This window comes from Enoplosus armatus, chromosome 3, assembly GCF_043641665.1.
Source record: "Enoplosus armatus isolate fEnoArm2 chromosome 3, fEnoArm2.hap1, whole genome shotgun sequence".
In the NCBI taxonomy this organism is placed as follows: Eukaryota; Metazoa; Chordata; class Actinopteri; order Centrarchiformes; family Enoplosidae; genus Enoplosus; species Enoplosus armatus.
In genome coordinates, this window is record NC_092182.1 from 17382618 (window position 1) to 17399935 (window position 17318).

General features: G+C 40.4%; 1 protein-coding gene across 1 annotated transcript; it reads right to left on the reverse strand.

Moving 5' to 3' along the window:
* Positions 1 to 941: 941 nt before the first annotated feature.
* slc6a1b (solute carrier family 6 member 1b) lies at positions 942 to 12045 on the reverse strand. The gene is made up of 14 exons (XM_070902131.1): positions 11799 to 12045; positions 11369 to 11500; positions 11071 to 11171; positions 10437 to 10546; positions 9859 to 9991; positions 8811 to 8945; positions 7736 to 7839; positions 7103 to 7227; positions 6541 to 6653; positions 6058 to 6189; positions 3876 to 3978; positions 3545 to 3645; positions 2933 to 3100; positions 942 to 1055 (listed from the first exon to the last, which is right to left on the reverse strand). Exons 1-14 carry the CDS (start codon positions 12043 to 12045, stop codon positions 942 to 944), a joined length of 1818 nt encoding a protein of 605 aa, XP_070758232.1.
* Between the last annotated feature and the right edge of the window lie 5273 nt (positions 12046 to 17318).

Here is a 17318-nt window from a genome sequence, read left to right on the forward strand (position 1 = left end):
ATAGTCAGCAGGTCAAATATCTTTCAAACTTTAGTATGATTTTGGTCCTTCTCACTCTCACATATAGAAAACAACCTAAAAATGATTCTACAAAAAAGATTCAGACAACATACAAAGTTATTGTTCTTTAGAAAACAAAGAAACAATTATAACAGTCTCTTGCTATGTATCCTATCTAAGTTATTTTTGCTGTTGTCACAAGTTTCAATCGAGCCAAAAAAGAAGTTGGACGCTTCAAAATTCCATACTGTGCTTGTGCTTTTCAAAGGTTGCCCCAGACATGGGTGGTAAACATTTCAGGCGAACTGCAGGATCCTGCAAGGGAGTGATAGTCTGTCTAAATCATATTTTACACATACAAGCAGATTTGGCCTTACCTGTTGCACATTCCCATATTGTCTTTGCCTTAAATTGGTCAATTTTCACTTAACAAACTTTCAAATTGCATTTTTTTTCACCTACTACACTGCATTCATTTTAATGTATTTATTTCATGTACAAGCAAAATGCATTTAACCAATATTTTTCTTTGTACAGTAATTGTAGTTTAGTAGATTAATTAATATCTTCAAAGTAGCACAATACTATTGAATCAACGCGGGCCTCCAAATTTAAATTATATATTCAATATACAGTAATTTCCTAAGTCACATTTCCTTTTCTAAAAAGACTAGCTTTTTTGCATAATGAAATTCATAATATCACAACAATTTTGCTGGGTAGTTTGTTTTTCCTCATCGGTTTTATAACTCTGTATTATACAAATAAACAAACAGAAAAACCCCTAAAAATAACTGTGTAATCAGGTTGGTCTCACGTGTCCCCAGGAGGTAGGTGAATAAAAGCAGACATGGATGTCTGGTGGTCGTTCCCAACCTTGATTACGTTTCTTCTGTGTAGATCGCCAGTCTGGCCGTCGAGACAGAGATAAACAGAAGTTTCTAGATGTAGGCTTCCTCGTTGGCAGGGTTCTGACTCTGGTTTTCTGTCTGCTGGTCTGGGCCGTTTTCCTGAGCCCTCACCAGTACCGCAGGCTTGAACATCATCCGCAGACGCTGAAAGGGAGAAGCACAGAGAGGAGTAGAAACACCACTGATATCACACAGCTGAAAAATGCACTGATGGTGTCGAAATTACAATAAGACATGAGGCATACACCATTAGTAGGGACCAAACAGCTGCAAAGTTTGTGATCAAACCCATAAACTGTAACAAAACACACCAGCTACACAGCTGTGAGCATGATGAATATGCACAGCCTCGGGCTCTGGGTGTAAACATTCTACAAGATACTGTCTGAAAAGACATTTATGCATTTTCCCTGACGTGATATATGGTTGTATGAATTAATAGAGTCCGAGATATGGCTGATACAGGAAAATAAAAGCCAATATTCATGACACTAACAAATGTTTTATGGGCCGATCTTAGTGAGCCCACAAAACTAAATCAAACCATCCCAAACTTGGGAAATCTTCTAAATGTTCTGAACTATGGGTGTGTTGGACCCGGCCTCTGCGGCACAGTAGGCATTTACATGGAGTGTTTGTGAAACTAAGTGTCCGCCTGGGTGCAGAGCACTAATCAGCTGGCTGATTGCTGCAATTAGACAATCAGCCATCAGCTGGTACTGCAGGATCTGACACCTGCACATCGCCTCTGACAGCCTCTGTTGCGCTGCCTGCAATTATGGCCCATTTATTCTGTCAGTGGTGGCTATAAAGCTATATCTGTCACCGTAAAGACCGTAAAGATGTAAGCGCATTGTGAATGACTGCAAATCAAAAAGCTGTTAATGTAAATGCCATGCCGGAAAAGGTATTATCTGTCATTGATTAGGATCATCAGATCAATAAAAATGCAGAGTACCATTCTGCTGCATACAAATGAGTGTAATTTAACGAGAACTCAGTGGCTGGTATGGCAAAAAGGCATCTAAAATTGTTTAACAGAACTAATTAGAAACTCTATTTTACTAATCCTTTTATCACTGTTCTTCTCTTCAGGGCAATTTATCACGTCTTTACCCAGAATGCCTATGTGCTTGCTCGTTACAAAAGCATTGAATCACAGTACAGTTATAATGCGCAGAGCGAAATCACATTGGGCTAAGCTGAGCATTTTAAAATCCAGTGTGAAGAGTCTTTTTGCTGCTAAATTACATTTCAGGTACTACTTTCATTGCCGGACATTATATAAATGTTGAAAAAGTAAGTGAAGATGATATAAATCCTGGATCAGTATATTCTGGTAAACGTACTTGAGCTAGACTCTAAAAATCTACAGGGTGACCTTAAATGTTCATTCAAGCTTCCCCCCCATGGTTAAAACTGATCTCCTCTGTAAAGTCCTCAGGGCCTGTATGTCGCATTTACATAACATTATCCTCACAAAACATCAGCACACTCTAAAAACACCACTATGTTCCTGTGTTGGATTTGTCTATCACACAGTATGTAATAATATATTTGAGCTAAAAATCTTGCATACCAAGTAATCCACTTGAAACTCTTAACACAGAGGCTGCCTCGCTGCCGACTGCAGATTAAAATTCAAAGCAGCTAATGAAATGAAAATGAAATGCTCAGAGGTGGCTACAGTGATATGCATATGTTCTGGGAAATCTGTGGCTATTGTATTTGCATTGCACTAACCAAAACTTGTGGTATTTATACACCCATATACATACTGTAATTAAGTACATACATAAGTGTATGTATATAGATCATATTTAGATTTTATTTAATTTGCATATGCAGATATATACCATTTGTTATAAGCATCTTGTAACTCCACTCATCATTATTATTTAACAATTAATTACATCTGTGCAGCGTAGTGCAAGTACTCATTGCTTCAGGGCAAATACAGCAAAAAACAGGTCAAATAGTATTATTTAAGTGAACTACATCAACTACCACATTGATCTTACCTCTTTGTATGTGCCTTTGAGTGTGAGGAACATGTAGCCCATGTAGCCAGGGATGAGGGTCATGGAGGAGAGGGCCATGCACCAGCCAACCCCCTGGCCCCAGGCTGGGAACACGTAGTCACCCATGGTGAGGGGAACCATCTGCACTGCACTAAACAAGAAGACTCCCTGGACAAGGGGGACAAGGAAAATCTCAGCACCTTCATCATTGTGATCTCAGTGTGAATGCAATTGAAACTGCACTGTTAGGTAGCCTAAATTCTAGGCTATATATGTGAAGAAATGCTACATGCTTTATGAAGGTATGTGAGATAGTAATGCTATTTAAGCCTGGAGAACTCATAGTTAATAAAGATAATCATTACATAAAGTGAAATTAATTAAGTAAGCGTAATCAGACGACTTTTGTTTTTGAGCACACAACCATCACGCTTAAGTGACAAGAAAAACCATAGCATAGTTCTGCATATTATAACAACCACTCTCAATAAAAAAAAGCTGAGACCTCATAAGCCTAAATATTTTCCTTGATGGGGTGTCCCATCAGTTTCTCTGTTGGTGTCTGCAACATTGTCGGTTAAATCCTGCATGTTACCCACAGATAACACTTACAGCCACAATGAGTGGGGTGAAAACGACCCAGCACGCCTTCCACCACATACAGGGCCTGTAGCCAACCATTTCCTCAATGTTGTCATAGAATTTGTTCACACCTGGAACCAAAGATAAAGCGTGATGAATGCAGTTTTAGTTATTGTGTCGTGTGAATATAGATGCAATCCAAAATTTCTGATCTTAGATATGTTTCTAGTCCTGATCTTCAATGTTAGATCTTGAGATTTTAGCTCCCAACAAGTCAGCAGCAAAAGGCAGAAATATGCGGTCCTGTGTTTAGATGGAAAAGCATCCTTAAGAGGGTTACTGAGATGTAAGTGGTGCTCACCATAAAACCAGGAAATAGAGATGCACTCAAAGAAGACCAGGAAGAGCAGGCACATTCCACTTGCTGAGTAGTAGTCGAATAGCTTGAACACATACAGTCCTCCCTGCAAAAGGGGAGAAGCAGAAAACAAAACAAAAGAAGACGATAAGATAGATGAAGGCGAGGGGGAAAACATCGAAGTAGCAATTATAGTATTAGATGTGCAGGACAGTACTAAATCGGTCAAGTGGAATAATATCAAGGGCGAGAGCACCAGCGGCTGTGTCTGGTGAGAGTTAGTGATGTCTCATTGTTGAGGACAGTGCTAAGACTTCCTTGTGCAAACTGCGGATGTGCAACGCAGACAGGACCACTGGAGATCAAGCCTCTCCTTGAAACATTTCATGTCTGTCCACATCTCTTGCGGCTATCAGGTCGTTATGGAGACCAGCTCAAAGGGACCTGCTACAGTTCGTCATATCCTACTCTGTGAAGCTTGATATATTTTATACTGCCCGGAGCAGCGATTAGGGTAACTGCCTCATTCCAACAGGGCTGTGCATGTGGCATGATGGAAATCCAGTTTGGCAGAAGTGGAGGGACAATGCAGGGTCTTCGAGTGTCATTAGCCAACATGACCTTGGCCTGGAGTGATTCTGTCATTTTAAGCTCACAAGTAGGCAGACACTGAAGCGTCTTTGCCAACTTTTTGCTGACTTTCAGCTCCATCCACTATTGTTTTTTGTTCATACATTTTGATTTGAATTGCTACAAAGCTACTATTGTACTCTGTCCAGCAATAGCCAGTAGTAATTTTGTCGAGAAAAATACTCGATAAAAGTCGAGATGAAACTGCATCTTGAGAGTATGTAATGTCCGTATCGTGACGCATTTCTGGGTGAAACAGGATAGGCAGACGGGACAAAACGCTGGGAGGAATTTGATTTGAACGTTGAAAAGTGGGCATGTCATAACCAACGTACAATGCTGTTGCTAGCTAGCTAACTAATGAATCTTAGCTCTGTACCGCTAAAAGTTGAAGATTGATTTATCATGTCATGATATTATTGGTTGAAATTGGTTGGTTCAAGCTTATGTAAGCACACATCATGATTGGATTTTGTTTTGTTGTTGTATTTTTATTATATATATTGTTAGATAGGTACACAATATGACCAGGGATGTGATCTAAAATGGTTAAAAGGGAATTTTTCCACATTTCATCTTTAAACATCTCTTTTGACATGCTGTACTGCAGTCTGAAACAGAAAATTTAGAATTCATGCCAACTGTGTTAAAATATGGCTCAATTAGCATGTTATCAAATGTTGGGAAATAACAGTAGACCAATACAATTAAACAAAGATTCTAATTTGTATTTGAATACAAAATAAATAATTTAGTAGTTGAACAGCATCTTCATTGAAAAATTCTAATAATCATGTACAGTGACCAGTGTTTCTTTCTGGGACAATCATAGTGCTGTAGGTATATTCTATTCCTTTGGGAGCATGAATGTGCTCAGCAAATTTCATGACAATTTGTTAGTTAAATCATCAGATATTTTGTGTGCAGAAGTGGCATTTTAACTTTAGGGGTGTGCACTAAATGGTTTTCTGAGGAACATGAATGTATTCAGTAATAACATCTGGCCTGTAGGTGTGAGACATGGTGCTCTGGACCAAAATGTTGGACAGACGGTCAGATAGACCAACTGACCATGTCTTCATCTGTTGGTCCAGCAGCGGGTAATGAGTTAAATGAAATCATGTCTGTAAACCTGTTTTGTGTTGTTTTCATGTTGGCCGACTGAAACATGATGCTAAATGACCTGAAACACTTTGGTGAGGAACTACAGTCTCAGAAGGAGTCTGACCCCATGACCTTTTCACTCTCATAAGAGAGAGCAGAGTTAACAGTGTTGCAGGTTAATGGGTCACCTGCTGAGGTCACAACACTGGTGTCCTGTGGGATGCTTACAAGTTTGTGGAAATTATCCTGTGGCAATGGCAAAATCAGAAATGTAAGATATAAAAGAGAGATAATGGTGTGGTTAACTGATAAACAGGAGAAATGCAGACTCCATATTGACCCGAATATTGCAACAGATACCTTGTCATTCAGTCGGAGGCTATGTGTTTTTGAACTAACCAGTAATGTCGCTAAAAGTTGGTGGATTATCCAATAAGAAAGAAGTGTCTACCTGTGTGATGTTGGACAGTCCAATGATGTAAGAAACAATGCAGACCACTGCGATGAAGATCTCTCTGCGTTTTCGGAGAATATGAGGGAATTCATCAACCAGTGCAGTGATGAAGCCTTCCACAGTGCAGAACTGGAGAGATTGCAGAGTCATGTCAAAACTGTGTTACGTAATACACTGTTGGCACAATAAAAACATTAGGTCAATTTCTAAGGTTTAGGACTAACTTTCATGAATGAAAGAGTAACAGCAAGACATATTACATCATGTGATAATAATGTTTTTACATGGCAGTGACACATTAGATTTCCACCCTGAAACAACAGAATCCTGGCCTTAAACATGAACGTTTTTATTAATTTATTCCATCTTTACTTTTATTTATCAAAGCATTCCTTGACAGAAGCTGGAACGTCAGCACTTTGCTATATGAATATGGTCCAAAAAACACAATTGAGACCATTGTTGTTGGGTTCTCCTTACCTGACTGTCGATTCCCAGCATCAGCAGCATTGAGAAAAAGAGTATGGCCCAGAGAGGAGAGATGGGCAGCTGGGTGACGGCCTCAGGATAAGCCAAAAATGCCAGGCCAGGTCCTAAGAAAGGACAAATATTAAAGACAAGACATGCACTTACAATGGGACACTAATAAAAGGTGAGTTGCACAACCATGTCAAAAAGTCAAGTTAATTTAAAAACATGTTGTCTACCATTTTTAACAAACATACTGAGCTGTAATGAAGGTTACTGTAATACTGAATATAACAAGGACATTTCAAATCCAAATTGTCCTTGGAAGAAAAAAGCGTGAGTGCTGAATGTCAAACTTGAGTTTTCAAAAGGGAGAGTTTAGCAAAATCATTGAGTAATGTCCTTTCTAATAAACCCAGAAATCATAACTGACACATAGTGACAAGCTAAAATCTTCCCCTTCTGACTGAAAGAATAACATCTAGCAATTTCAAGGGCTAATTTTTGCACAGTCGCAAATATCTCTTGCCTGTGTCTATTGTCACTATTGAGTTTCAACATTGATTGCAATTACCTGAGGCTGCCACATCAGCGATGGGCCTCTTTGTTACATTGGCCATAAATCCCACGATGGAGAAGATGACAAAGCCAGCGAACATGCTGGTGAAGGAGTTGATGCAGCAGACAATGATAGAATCTCTGTAAGGGAGAGACAAAGCACAAGGCGACCATTGTCACGCCTATATCAATTCCTTATCAACCCGTCACACATTGTCGAGAGGCATGGGGGGAAGGGATGGCTGAGAGCCATTTTGCATCCTGCAGTAGCACAGCAGCTGAATACATTTATATTGACCTGTTCTTTTCAAATGGCTGTGAGCTCCAGCAGTTTCAAAATAGTGATAATAATGTGACAGAAGCTGAGGCAAACCAAACATCTGTACCTATGAGTGTAAAACAGAGCGTAGAGCCAAAATAATGAAACAACTGATACAGCTGGAGGCTCAAATAGTCCCAAAATAGAAGGTACAGCAGACACTATGTTGCCAAGAAACCAAAAATAATCCCAGCCAGACACATCTGCACAGTCTCCTTAAAAGAAAAAAAAAAAGTGTGAGTGACCGGTGCTAGACAGTAAGATTTCATCTGAACAGATATTTAATTCATATGGTATTCATGTGAAATGCAACATACTATAATCACCTACCTGTATATGTTGTTATTGAACGTATTGTAGCTGCCAAGAGCAATCAGAGAGCCTAATCCCAGCCCGTAGGAAAAGAAGATCTGAGTGGCAGCATCCAGCCACACCTGACACACAAAGATTAGAAATAAGGGGTTTAAATAACCAGGTGTAGACATTTAACTTGTGCAAAGTTGATGCTAAATAGAGGTATTTGTAAAAGAAAAAAAAGGTAAGGATTCATTCTATTTTACTGATGATATGACCTCTTTTGTGGCCGGGCTGATCAAGCCATGTGCACAAATGTATCTTTTGTAAAACTCTGATGTAATGACAAGAGCTTGGAGCAATACTTGTTCTGGGAAACTGTAACACCTAAGTGCTATCTCATTACATTTAGTCGTATCTAATGCACTCTGATCCCATTGCATCCCATCTTAATCGATTTAACTCAGTCAGACCTTGCCTTGTCTCCCCACACCTCATCTAGCTTCACCTCATGTTCTTCATGAGCTTTAATGATGTAGTTAAGTAAATTGTTAACAATCATTGCAGAATAAAACATAACATCAAAAAAACACTGGCACACTTCAGCCTTTCAACAGCTATCTGAGACCTACCACATTATGTAATTACATAACAAATACAAACGTGTGTAGCCAACACAGAATGTTTTATAAGCTTGTTGCTGAGCAGTTCAATGGAAATATGCTTTTTTATGGCTGTGTGCTAATAGGCATCCTACTATTTTGTTGCCAATGCAAGTAACAGTGATTGTAACAGACGTTATCCGTGAGTGTTAGTATTAATGCTGTGCACGCACTGAGAATCTATTTGGATAAGAGTGAGCTTTGTACACACCTTAATGACTAATTACAGTACTCTTCGCCTACATACAGGTACAGTAAGAGACCTCTACAATGGCATGACTGTAACCTGTAAACAGTATGTGCAACTTTGCCCCAAAAAGCCAAAATACATCCCGCTGGGGCTCAGCTTATCCTCTGCAGCCACCTTTATTTTGATGGTCAGTAAAGATGCTATATGTATTTGGTTTTTAGACATCTAGGCCTGCAGAGTGAGAGAGCAGAGAGCATACCTCAGACTCCTTGAGTTTGTCAAAGTCTGGTGTGATATAGAAGAGGATCCCATCAAATGCACCAGGTAGAGTGATGCCACGGCAAAACAGGATGAACAGCATAAAGTAAGGGTATGTGGCTGAGAAGTACACCACCTGCGGGGACACAAAGTTATTGTTAGAAAACAAAAAAAAATAACTTTTAAAGTTGTACAGCGAGTGAGCATTATACATTTTCCATTTTACTTGGAGTATTTGTCCTTGCAACAAAAGTGTAGAAGTGAAAACTGCTAAGTTGTTCAACTCATCGTGAACAGTGTTACAGTACTGTGGCACCATCCCCACAGTACAGTGCAGCACAGTGACCTAGTCAGCCATTCCCCAGAGGCAAGATGACCCCAGAATGGCTGGGTTCAGCACTCTCTCAGTGCACTATTTCCCTCCTTATCTGAGCTAATTTTGCACTGTGCTATCAAAGTCAACATAATTCAGATCATTCATGATGAAATCTACTTAATATGAAATACTGTCATTGACACTGTGTGCTATGTATACAAATGAATGATGAGTTTACCATACATAAACTATCAAACATTGATATAAAAAGGCTTATCATGCTCTAGAGCATGGCTACATGCAGCCAAGTTTAGGAATTTGTTTCACTCTGTGGATTGTGTGTAATACTTAAAGTGCATTGGATTAAAGGGAAATTGCATGTACTGCCTTTAGAAGAAAGACTGACAGAGAGGGGTTGGCCGAGTACTGCATGTCACTGTAACTGTTTAATTTGAGAACTTGTGAAATTGATTTATATGATTTTCAAACATTTCCTGACAGTAAACCTTGTTACAACATTGTAACTTGAACTTAAATTTTTAGCTAATCCTACATTAGTATGAAAGTAAAACAAATTTCAATTGGTAGATAAAGAGTGAAGTGAAGTTATGTAATCCCTCCATTTGAACGATAACCCAACATGTCATTGTATGAGTTCTATGACCTTGAGTATTAACATGATGCAAATTCAGCTCATGAAGGGTTTTTGTCTTTGTCCTCTCCTTCTACTTACTTTGCCAGTCCAGCTGACCCCCTTCCAGATACAGAAATAGACGAGCACCCATGCAATGGCGAGTGTAATAGCCAGTGGGATCCTGACCTCCCCAGGCTTCTCCAGACCATCGGTCAGCTGGTGCATATTACGTCTGCAGGGAAGGAGTAAAGTAGTCTTACTACAACGCACAAATGCATCCTTGATCTCATACATGCAGCACGCATGGGTGCACACACAAATATGCATACACGTGTCTGGATATTCACAAAGACCCCTCTCCCTGGCTTTCTTTTTTCATCCCTAAAGCTTTTTTAAGGCGCCACAGTCGAGGGAAGTCATGCTTGCATGCACGCATGTCTACAAGCAAATATTTTACACTCATCAAATTATTTTTTTCTTGGGCTTTTTCCTCTTCTAGAAGTATCTGGAGATAGATGGATATTAAAAGCTTTGGTGAGCCATTGGATCCTCAGATCCAAATGGCCTTATCAGACTCATGATGCACAGCAGGGACCATGACCTTTCTGTGCAGCTTAAATATGTTCACAACAGAGCAACATCCTTCTGATCTGAACAGACTCTTATGTCCAGCTTACTCCCAGAACTCCACCACTGCGCTGGTGAGGTTTCTGGTGTCTGCGATGCTGTAGTTGGTGTAGCAGCGGTCTGTGTTCCAGGGATTGCCACAACTCTGCCATGGCAGGTCCTGAAAATTAAAGAAAAAAAAAGAGAAAAATCACACAGACTCTTTTCACTTGGACCTCTCTCCCTCTGCCGGGTCCCATTCTCTCTGCCTGTCGAGCAGCCAAGACCATGATACTCATTGAGATTTCATGCTTTTCTCAGAGGAGTGAATGCCTCATCGCCAAATGCATTTATCAATACCTTGTGTAAGGCACTAATTATGTGGGAAAGGAAGTAATAAATGTCATACCCTGTTAAGGGTTGTGCACCCTTATATAAGAGGTGCTGGCAAACAGAACCTGCCACATAACTTAAAGGGTTACCATATAAAAAAATACAACCTGGGCAAAAAAGAAAAGAAAGAAAGAAAAAAGAAAATCTGTGCTTTGTTCTGATTTAAAAGGAACACTTATGTGAAAAGATTTTCAGTAAGGAATCAAGGAAACTACAACTACTTTAAGATTTTCTCCCCTAAATATTCAAATCCTAGTATAACATTGTTTTATTTTTAGGGCAACATCATTAATATAAATATCAAATACTCACAGCAGTGAAGGAGTTGTACAGATAGTAAATAGCCCAGGAAATGATTACAATGTAATAGATATTTAGCCAGAAGGACAGAACAGCAGCAGCCAGACCCACTCCTGAAACAACGGGAGAGTACAGGCATGTTAAACGGTGCTGAAATATTTGTACGGAGGATAAACCTTTGCGTAATTACAAAGAGCACCAAATTCTCACTTTGCCTATGTCTGTTATTCAACCTGGCCTTCACAAAGTAGCCAGTTAACACAAAAAGCATAGTTTAGGGTCTTAAGGACAACGAAAAAGTGTCTTTTACCTTTGAACATGGGGGCCAGCTTCCACACTCCAAGCCCTCCAATAGAAGTGTACTGACCAAGAGCCGTCTCCAGAAAGAACAGGGGCATGCCAGCAAATATGAGGGTCAAAAAGTAGGGAATCAAGAAGGCCCCTGAATGAGAAGTGAGAGGTAAAGGTGTGTAAGTGAAGGTGAATTATAAACTATTAACATTCATCATAATCCAGATAAGATATTTGGTGAAAGTAGTATTTGGTTTCACACTGCGCCCCAGATCACCGTGCAGGCTTTCGCTTGTGCGCAATTACGCAAGGCTTAGCTGGGGAAAATACACTCTAGATTTATCTAAATTAAAAACCTCCGGGAGCAAACTGGCAGGTTTTGATGTCGAGATCTTTGCACTCCTTTTGGTGTATGGATACATGAAAAATTGCCAAGAATTCCTGATTACCTCCTCCGTTTTTTCCACATAAATAAGGAAATCTCCAGACATTTCCGAGTCCGATTGCGTATCCGACACAAGAGAGAAGAAAGTCAAATTTTCCACCCCACGTTTCTCTCTCGGGTAACTCATTTTTCGTCTTCTGCACTTTCACCACCAAGGTTTTGGGTTTGTCGTTTGGCGTGGTGGTGGGCGCGTCATTCACCGTCTCCGTTAAGACGTGTCCGTCCGAGGCTTTGGTCCCGTTGGTGGCCATGGTCACTGTGCGTGTCGGATAGTCCTGACCAGTGGAGAGGAGGGGGTTTCAGCACCGGTCCAGGCAGACAGCAGCTTCTCCGTCCTGTACACCTAGCTCCCAGATGACAGTAGAGACGAATAATCGGGGTAATGAGAGTGATCACGAGCAGAAGGGCAGCTTAGCAGCGGTCCAGCGACCCTGAAGGCATAAAGAAATATGTATAGAGTCAAAAATCAGAAGGCATCAATTAGGTGAGATAATTTTACTTGCATGCAAATCTATTTGTTTGAAATATTTTCTGAAGTCGAATGTCAGGTCTTAATAAAGAGGGACTCATCTGCGTAATTGTGCCATAATTGTTTAAGATATTAGAAAGTCAATCTGTGATTCTGAGCTTCAGTTCAATGGAAGTTGAATTATTTTCCTCATTAATTAAATAGTCACTTGTTTTCTGTAAGAAAAAAAAAATTAAGATTAAATTTGTGACCAAATTGCTTATTTAGGTGGGCTAAAAAAAGTTTTATATTACTGGTAAAACGTAATTTAATACTATTATTATGCAAGCAGCCATTCTAATTGCATGACATTTCTTAAGGGGTGGAGAGAGAAAAATGTTCCCCACGATCAGTGAACCCCACGGGATCAAATAAAGACTTCTCATGCAATAAGAATGACTTTTAATTGCCTGGAGTGAATGCATGTTAGCAGAAATTTAGAGCCTGCTCTTGTCCTTGATTCATTATGCTCTAAATTCAATGGCCCACTTCCTATTGCTCCGGTACAAGAGCAGAGCAATTAAACACATTTAGGAGTTTGACGCGACATTAATGTCTAATGAATCACCTGGAGAGGCTAATAAGTCACTGGAGTTTCTGAGCAGACATTTTCATCAAATATCTGCAGGACAGAGTAAAAGTGTAAAATATTTTTTTTACTTTCTAATTAATTAGTATTAATACAAACAATTAACCACATCGTTTTTAAACAACGCAATTCTAGCATGGTTCTGCATTTAAAAATGTACGCTTTTTATTTTTTATTTTTCTAAAATTTCTGAAATCTGAACATCTGCTCACGAGGACTAATGAAACATGGAGCGCGCTCTCTGAGCTCTCCATCACCTCGCGTGCGTAACTGTGAAGAGCAACATGAGGCACCATGGTCACATATCTTTTCATGTTTCATGTGATGAGCTTTTTATATCAAATCTGTTAATAACATTCCAGGTTCTTGTAACATTTGACTTCAAAGAGACTCGCACCCTCAAGACAAATTGGGATTTAGTGAACAAAACAAAGAATTATGTACATGTTTTCCACACAGATCACACAATTTACATTTGACGTATTTAAAACGTGGCTACAGGACTGAAGGAGCAAATACGCTAATGACCCTCATGAGATAAGTCTCTTGCGTCGCCATCAAGTGAAGTGCAGTCGCACATCCGTGCACATTGGCAAATTCAGCGCATCTGCATATGCCAAATCCCTCAAAGGTCCTCGCTTGTATGTCAACAAACTCAAATCTGTCGCGAATGTATGTAGAATGCATACTAGAACCGCATACTTACAGTAAAATCCTTTAATTTGCCAGAAAATCCGAATTTTAAAAAAAGTTACTTCCTTGCACTTTTGGAATAAAACCAAGGTGAAAACTTTGCATCCGACGACAGCGAGCAAACATACGATCCTGAGAGGGGACGATGGTCGACAAACGCTTCTTTGAGAGCGAGGTGCTGTCCTGAAAGGAGTGGTGCTGAAAGAGAGGAGGGGAGAGAAGACGGGGAAAGGAGCTGCCGCCGTCTGAGTTGAAGCGAGCAGGGACGTAACATGGAGCGCAGGATCCTCACTCTCATCTACATAGCGTCAATGTCACCTCAAAGTCGACCCTCCCCAACTCCAACATTTCCACCACTGAGATGGCAGCGGGTTTGAGAGAGGAGCATCCTCTTGTCTCAAGGTTTTATATCCTTACTCCTGCCGCTTTTTTTTTTACAGCAGCAAGTTCTCTCTCTCTTTCTCTCTCTCTCTTAGCCTCTCTCCCTTTCTGAGTCACTCAAGGGCCAGTTGATGCATGATATAGACTTATATGGGTTACTCTATGGGCTATTTGCCTTTGCTATAAGTTATCTCAAAATATGACTAGATTCCATCCAAGTTGCCATAAATAACACTTAAGTGATACTTGTTGACTTGTATTTTCATTTTCTGAACTTCCATCCCATGTTTGGGTGATTAACTTGGAACAGCTTTTGTAAAAAGGCCACGCTATGGATGAAAATAAGTAGTAGCAATGTTCAAATGCATCAAATGCAGCCACTCCAAAGTAGCAGATACAGAGGAAGATGCCAATGGCTGCTCCAGCTCCCCAGCAAAACATGATAAGAGGGTACCAGCCAATAAAGGGAGTCAGGGTGTGTGAGATAAATTGAAAACCGTGCTTATAATCTTCTTAGCCCGCTGTCTTCCAAAATGAAATACCCTTGTGGAACATCCCAAATGAGCAGTCTTAATGCAGAATTTAACTCCCACATCGAGATAAATTATTAGGCTCTCACTGGGAGATTAGACTCTTGCAGGGTTTAACAGTTAAAGTTTGAGTCGTGGAAATGGGTAAGGATTAAACCAATGTTAAAAATCTACAAAATGACAAATGTGTGAGTGATGAAAACTGTGACAGTGATATTTAATTTTTACTGTATTTCCAGTTTGTCGTAAAGCTGTCAGGTGACACCTTATCATGACCACAAGTCGCTTCATTTTAATGTCAAATGGCATCTTATGCAATGTCATGGCTTATAGCACTGTTATGGATGCATGAAATACTGGAGTGTGTCAAAAATGTCTAACAAATGCCTACATTTTACCATTTCCATATTCTCCTGTTCATTTGCTTCGTTTCCTCTCCTTTTTCTTTTTTCCACACCATCTATATTTCTGTCACGGCTCGCTTCCTTTTCTACCCCCCTGTGCTCATCTGCCCAAATCTTTCCCTTCCATCTTTGCTTCTTTTTGTCTCCGTCCGCCATGCTGTAGGCTGTGCAGTGCTGATACAGTACTACTGAAAAGCCACACCACTGAGAGGGAAGGAAAGAATGCCCAGATGGTGAACCAATGAGGGGTGAGCTAACCTTCTAATGATACGAAACAAAATTTTGCATTTCTAATCCCAACTGGCTGATTGGCCTGCAGGCTGTGGCACCTCAGATGTGCAAAAAGCCTCCCGTTGGCCTGCAGCTCTCACACGGGGGGAATTCAAAATGCCACAGTGATGAGGGCTGGTGGTGCCGTGCTTGTGGCCCCGGCCCCACCTGATGGTGAGCCTGTGTGCAGTGGAGCTTGTAATTACAGAAGGAGGTGGTAGTAATAGAGAGCAGAGTACAGGCAAACACACAGGCAGACAGCTGGCCCCCTGTCAGTTTCACTGCTCAGACATAGGGGACAAAACTGATGCTCTGAAATTGTAGTGTAGATTATCGCTCATGTGAGAAAAACAAAATGGTGATACAGATGATGATGACAGTGATAATGATGACAAGTGCACTTTATAATGCAGACATATTTACAGAGCTTTTCAGAAATATGTCGCCTCTCACTTTCAGTGTTTCTATGAGGCTTTGCATACGCTCTTTATGCACAACATAAATAATATGAACATGAATAACAGCATCCCACGTGTAGCCCTCAAAAACTGCAACTCAAGCAGGATTTTAATCTATGGGAAATACATTTTGTGTATTGATAAACTGGAACGTCTACACATGGATTAACATACATAGCTATGAGGAGAGTCAAAAGCCATGCCAGCAGCTCTGTGACGCAGTACGTAGCTTACACAGCGGTGCTTTGAGCTAAATGCTAACATGCTCATAATGACAAAGCTAACATGTTGGTGTTTAGCAGGTCTAACTTTTACCATGTTCACCATTTAGTTTACCCTGTTAGCATGCTATCATTTGCTAATTAGCAAAAAACACAAAGTACAGCTGAGGCTTGGTCATAAAATTATACCTTTGACCCGATGATGGCGCTACATGAAAAGTTAAGGGCTCCAATTCATCCTGAGGCGGACATGAATGTTCCAAATTTCATGACAATCCACCTGAGACATTTGGGATCACCAATGTCATTAGGGTTCATCCTCTGGGGACCATTTATGTCTGTACAAAATTGAATGTACTAAATGTACTACCAACGACCGACCAAAGTAGTCGACAGACCGACTAACAAACTGACAGACTGACAGATCAACATTGCAATCCCTATAGCCACGCTGCTATCGTAACATATCTAAAAACAGACAGGGACTCTTATGCAAACAGATGGGGACCTAATCAAATCTCACTTAAAATACCATCAACAATAGTATACTTTAATATAAAATGACTTCCATATAAATGAATAATAATACCGCTTTATCACTGACCTTTGGCAAACCCATAGGACTCTCCAAACATGGTCAAAACCTGGCAAAAATGCTTCTGTCTCTTCATCAACATAATTGCATAACATTACAGTCTCATGGCATTATCACACTGGAAGACCATGTCAGCTCTGAACCTGCGTGAAGTGCATGAATCGTCTGCAGTTACTTTCAGTTTCAATGCTTGCCAATCGATGCAAAGTGTACATTAACTGCTCTAGCTCCAAAGTGATGTTGAACTAACAGTGTTGTATGTTGGCTTAGCAGTTCAGAGCTTATGGAAATCAATGTGTGTGTGTTTGGGCATATGAAAGAGAGATAAAGACGTAGAGGTAAACAGAAAGACACACTGACAAACAAACAGACAGACGGGCCCCTGTACTGTAGCTTTTCCGTGTCTCTTAATCCTAAAAGCGTCTGTTCTTTTCGGGTGGTGGGGAGAGGGAGGGATTGTTGTCAGGACCAGTTATGTGTAACACTGCAGGCCCATAGAATGTGTCTGGCTCTTCATTGGTAAGTCAGTCAGGTAGGACGCTGGTAGGCCTCTCCAGAAGAGCCTCGGTGCGACCGCAGTTTCCGCTCGCAGTGAAAAGACGGAGACAAAGTGATGTGTCTGTTGCTGGGTGATTCACAAAAAGAACCCAGGGTGCATTTCTAAAAAAAGGGAGGGTGGAAACACAGCGGCAAAGTAAAACAAATACTGGCCTCCCTCACTCTTCTCACAGCCAGGCAGGAATGTAGAAGTCGATGAGGGCCAAAGCGTTGCTGCCAAGCCAGCTTATGCTGAAATGTAGCAACGTCTTTAAGAACTGCATCATAATAGAAAGGTGAAGAGTAAAATACTCAGAAATTTTATTTATTCCCTAAAA

What these genes read in the sequence shown, in the direction of transcription:
- slc6a1b (XM_070902131.1), bottom strand. Translation starts at nt 12,045, where the DNA reads ATGGCCACCAACGGGACCAAAGCCTCGGACGGACACGTCTTAACGGAG. An exon ending in ATGTGGAAAAAACGGAGGAG is followed by an intron (nt 11,501 to 11,798) that starts GTAATCAGGAAT and finishes CTTCTCATTCAG; the next exon opens with GGGCCTTCTTGATTCCCTAC. An exon ending in GGGTCAGCTGGACTGGCAAA is followed by an intron (nt 8,946 to 9,858) that starts GTAAGTAGAAGG and finishes GTGTCCCCGCAG; the next exon opens with GTGGTGTACTTCTCAGCCAC.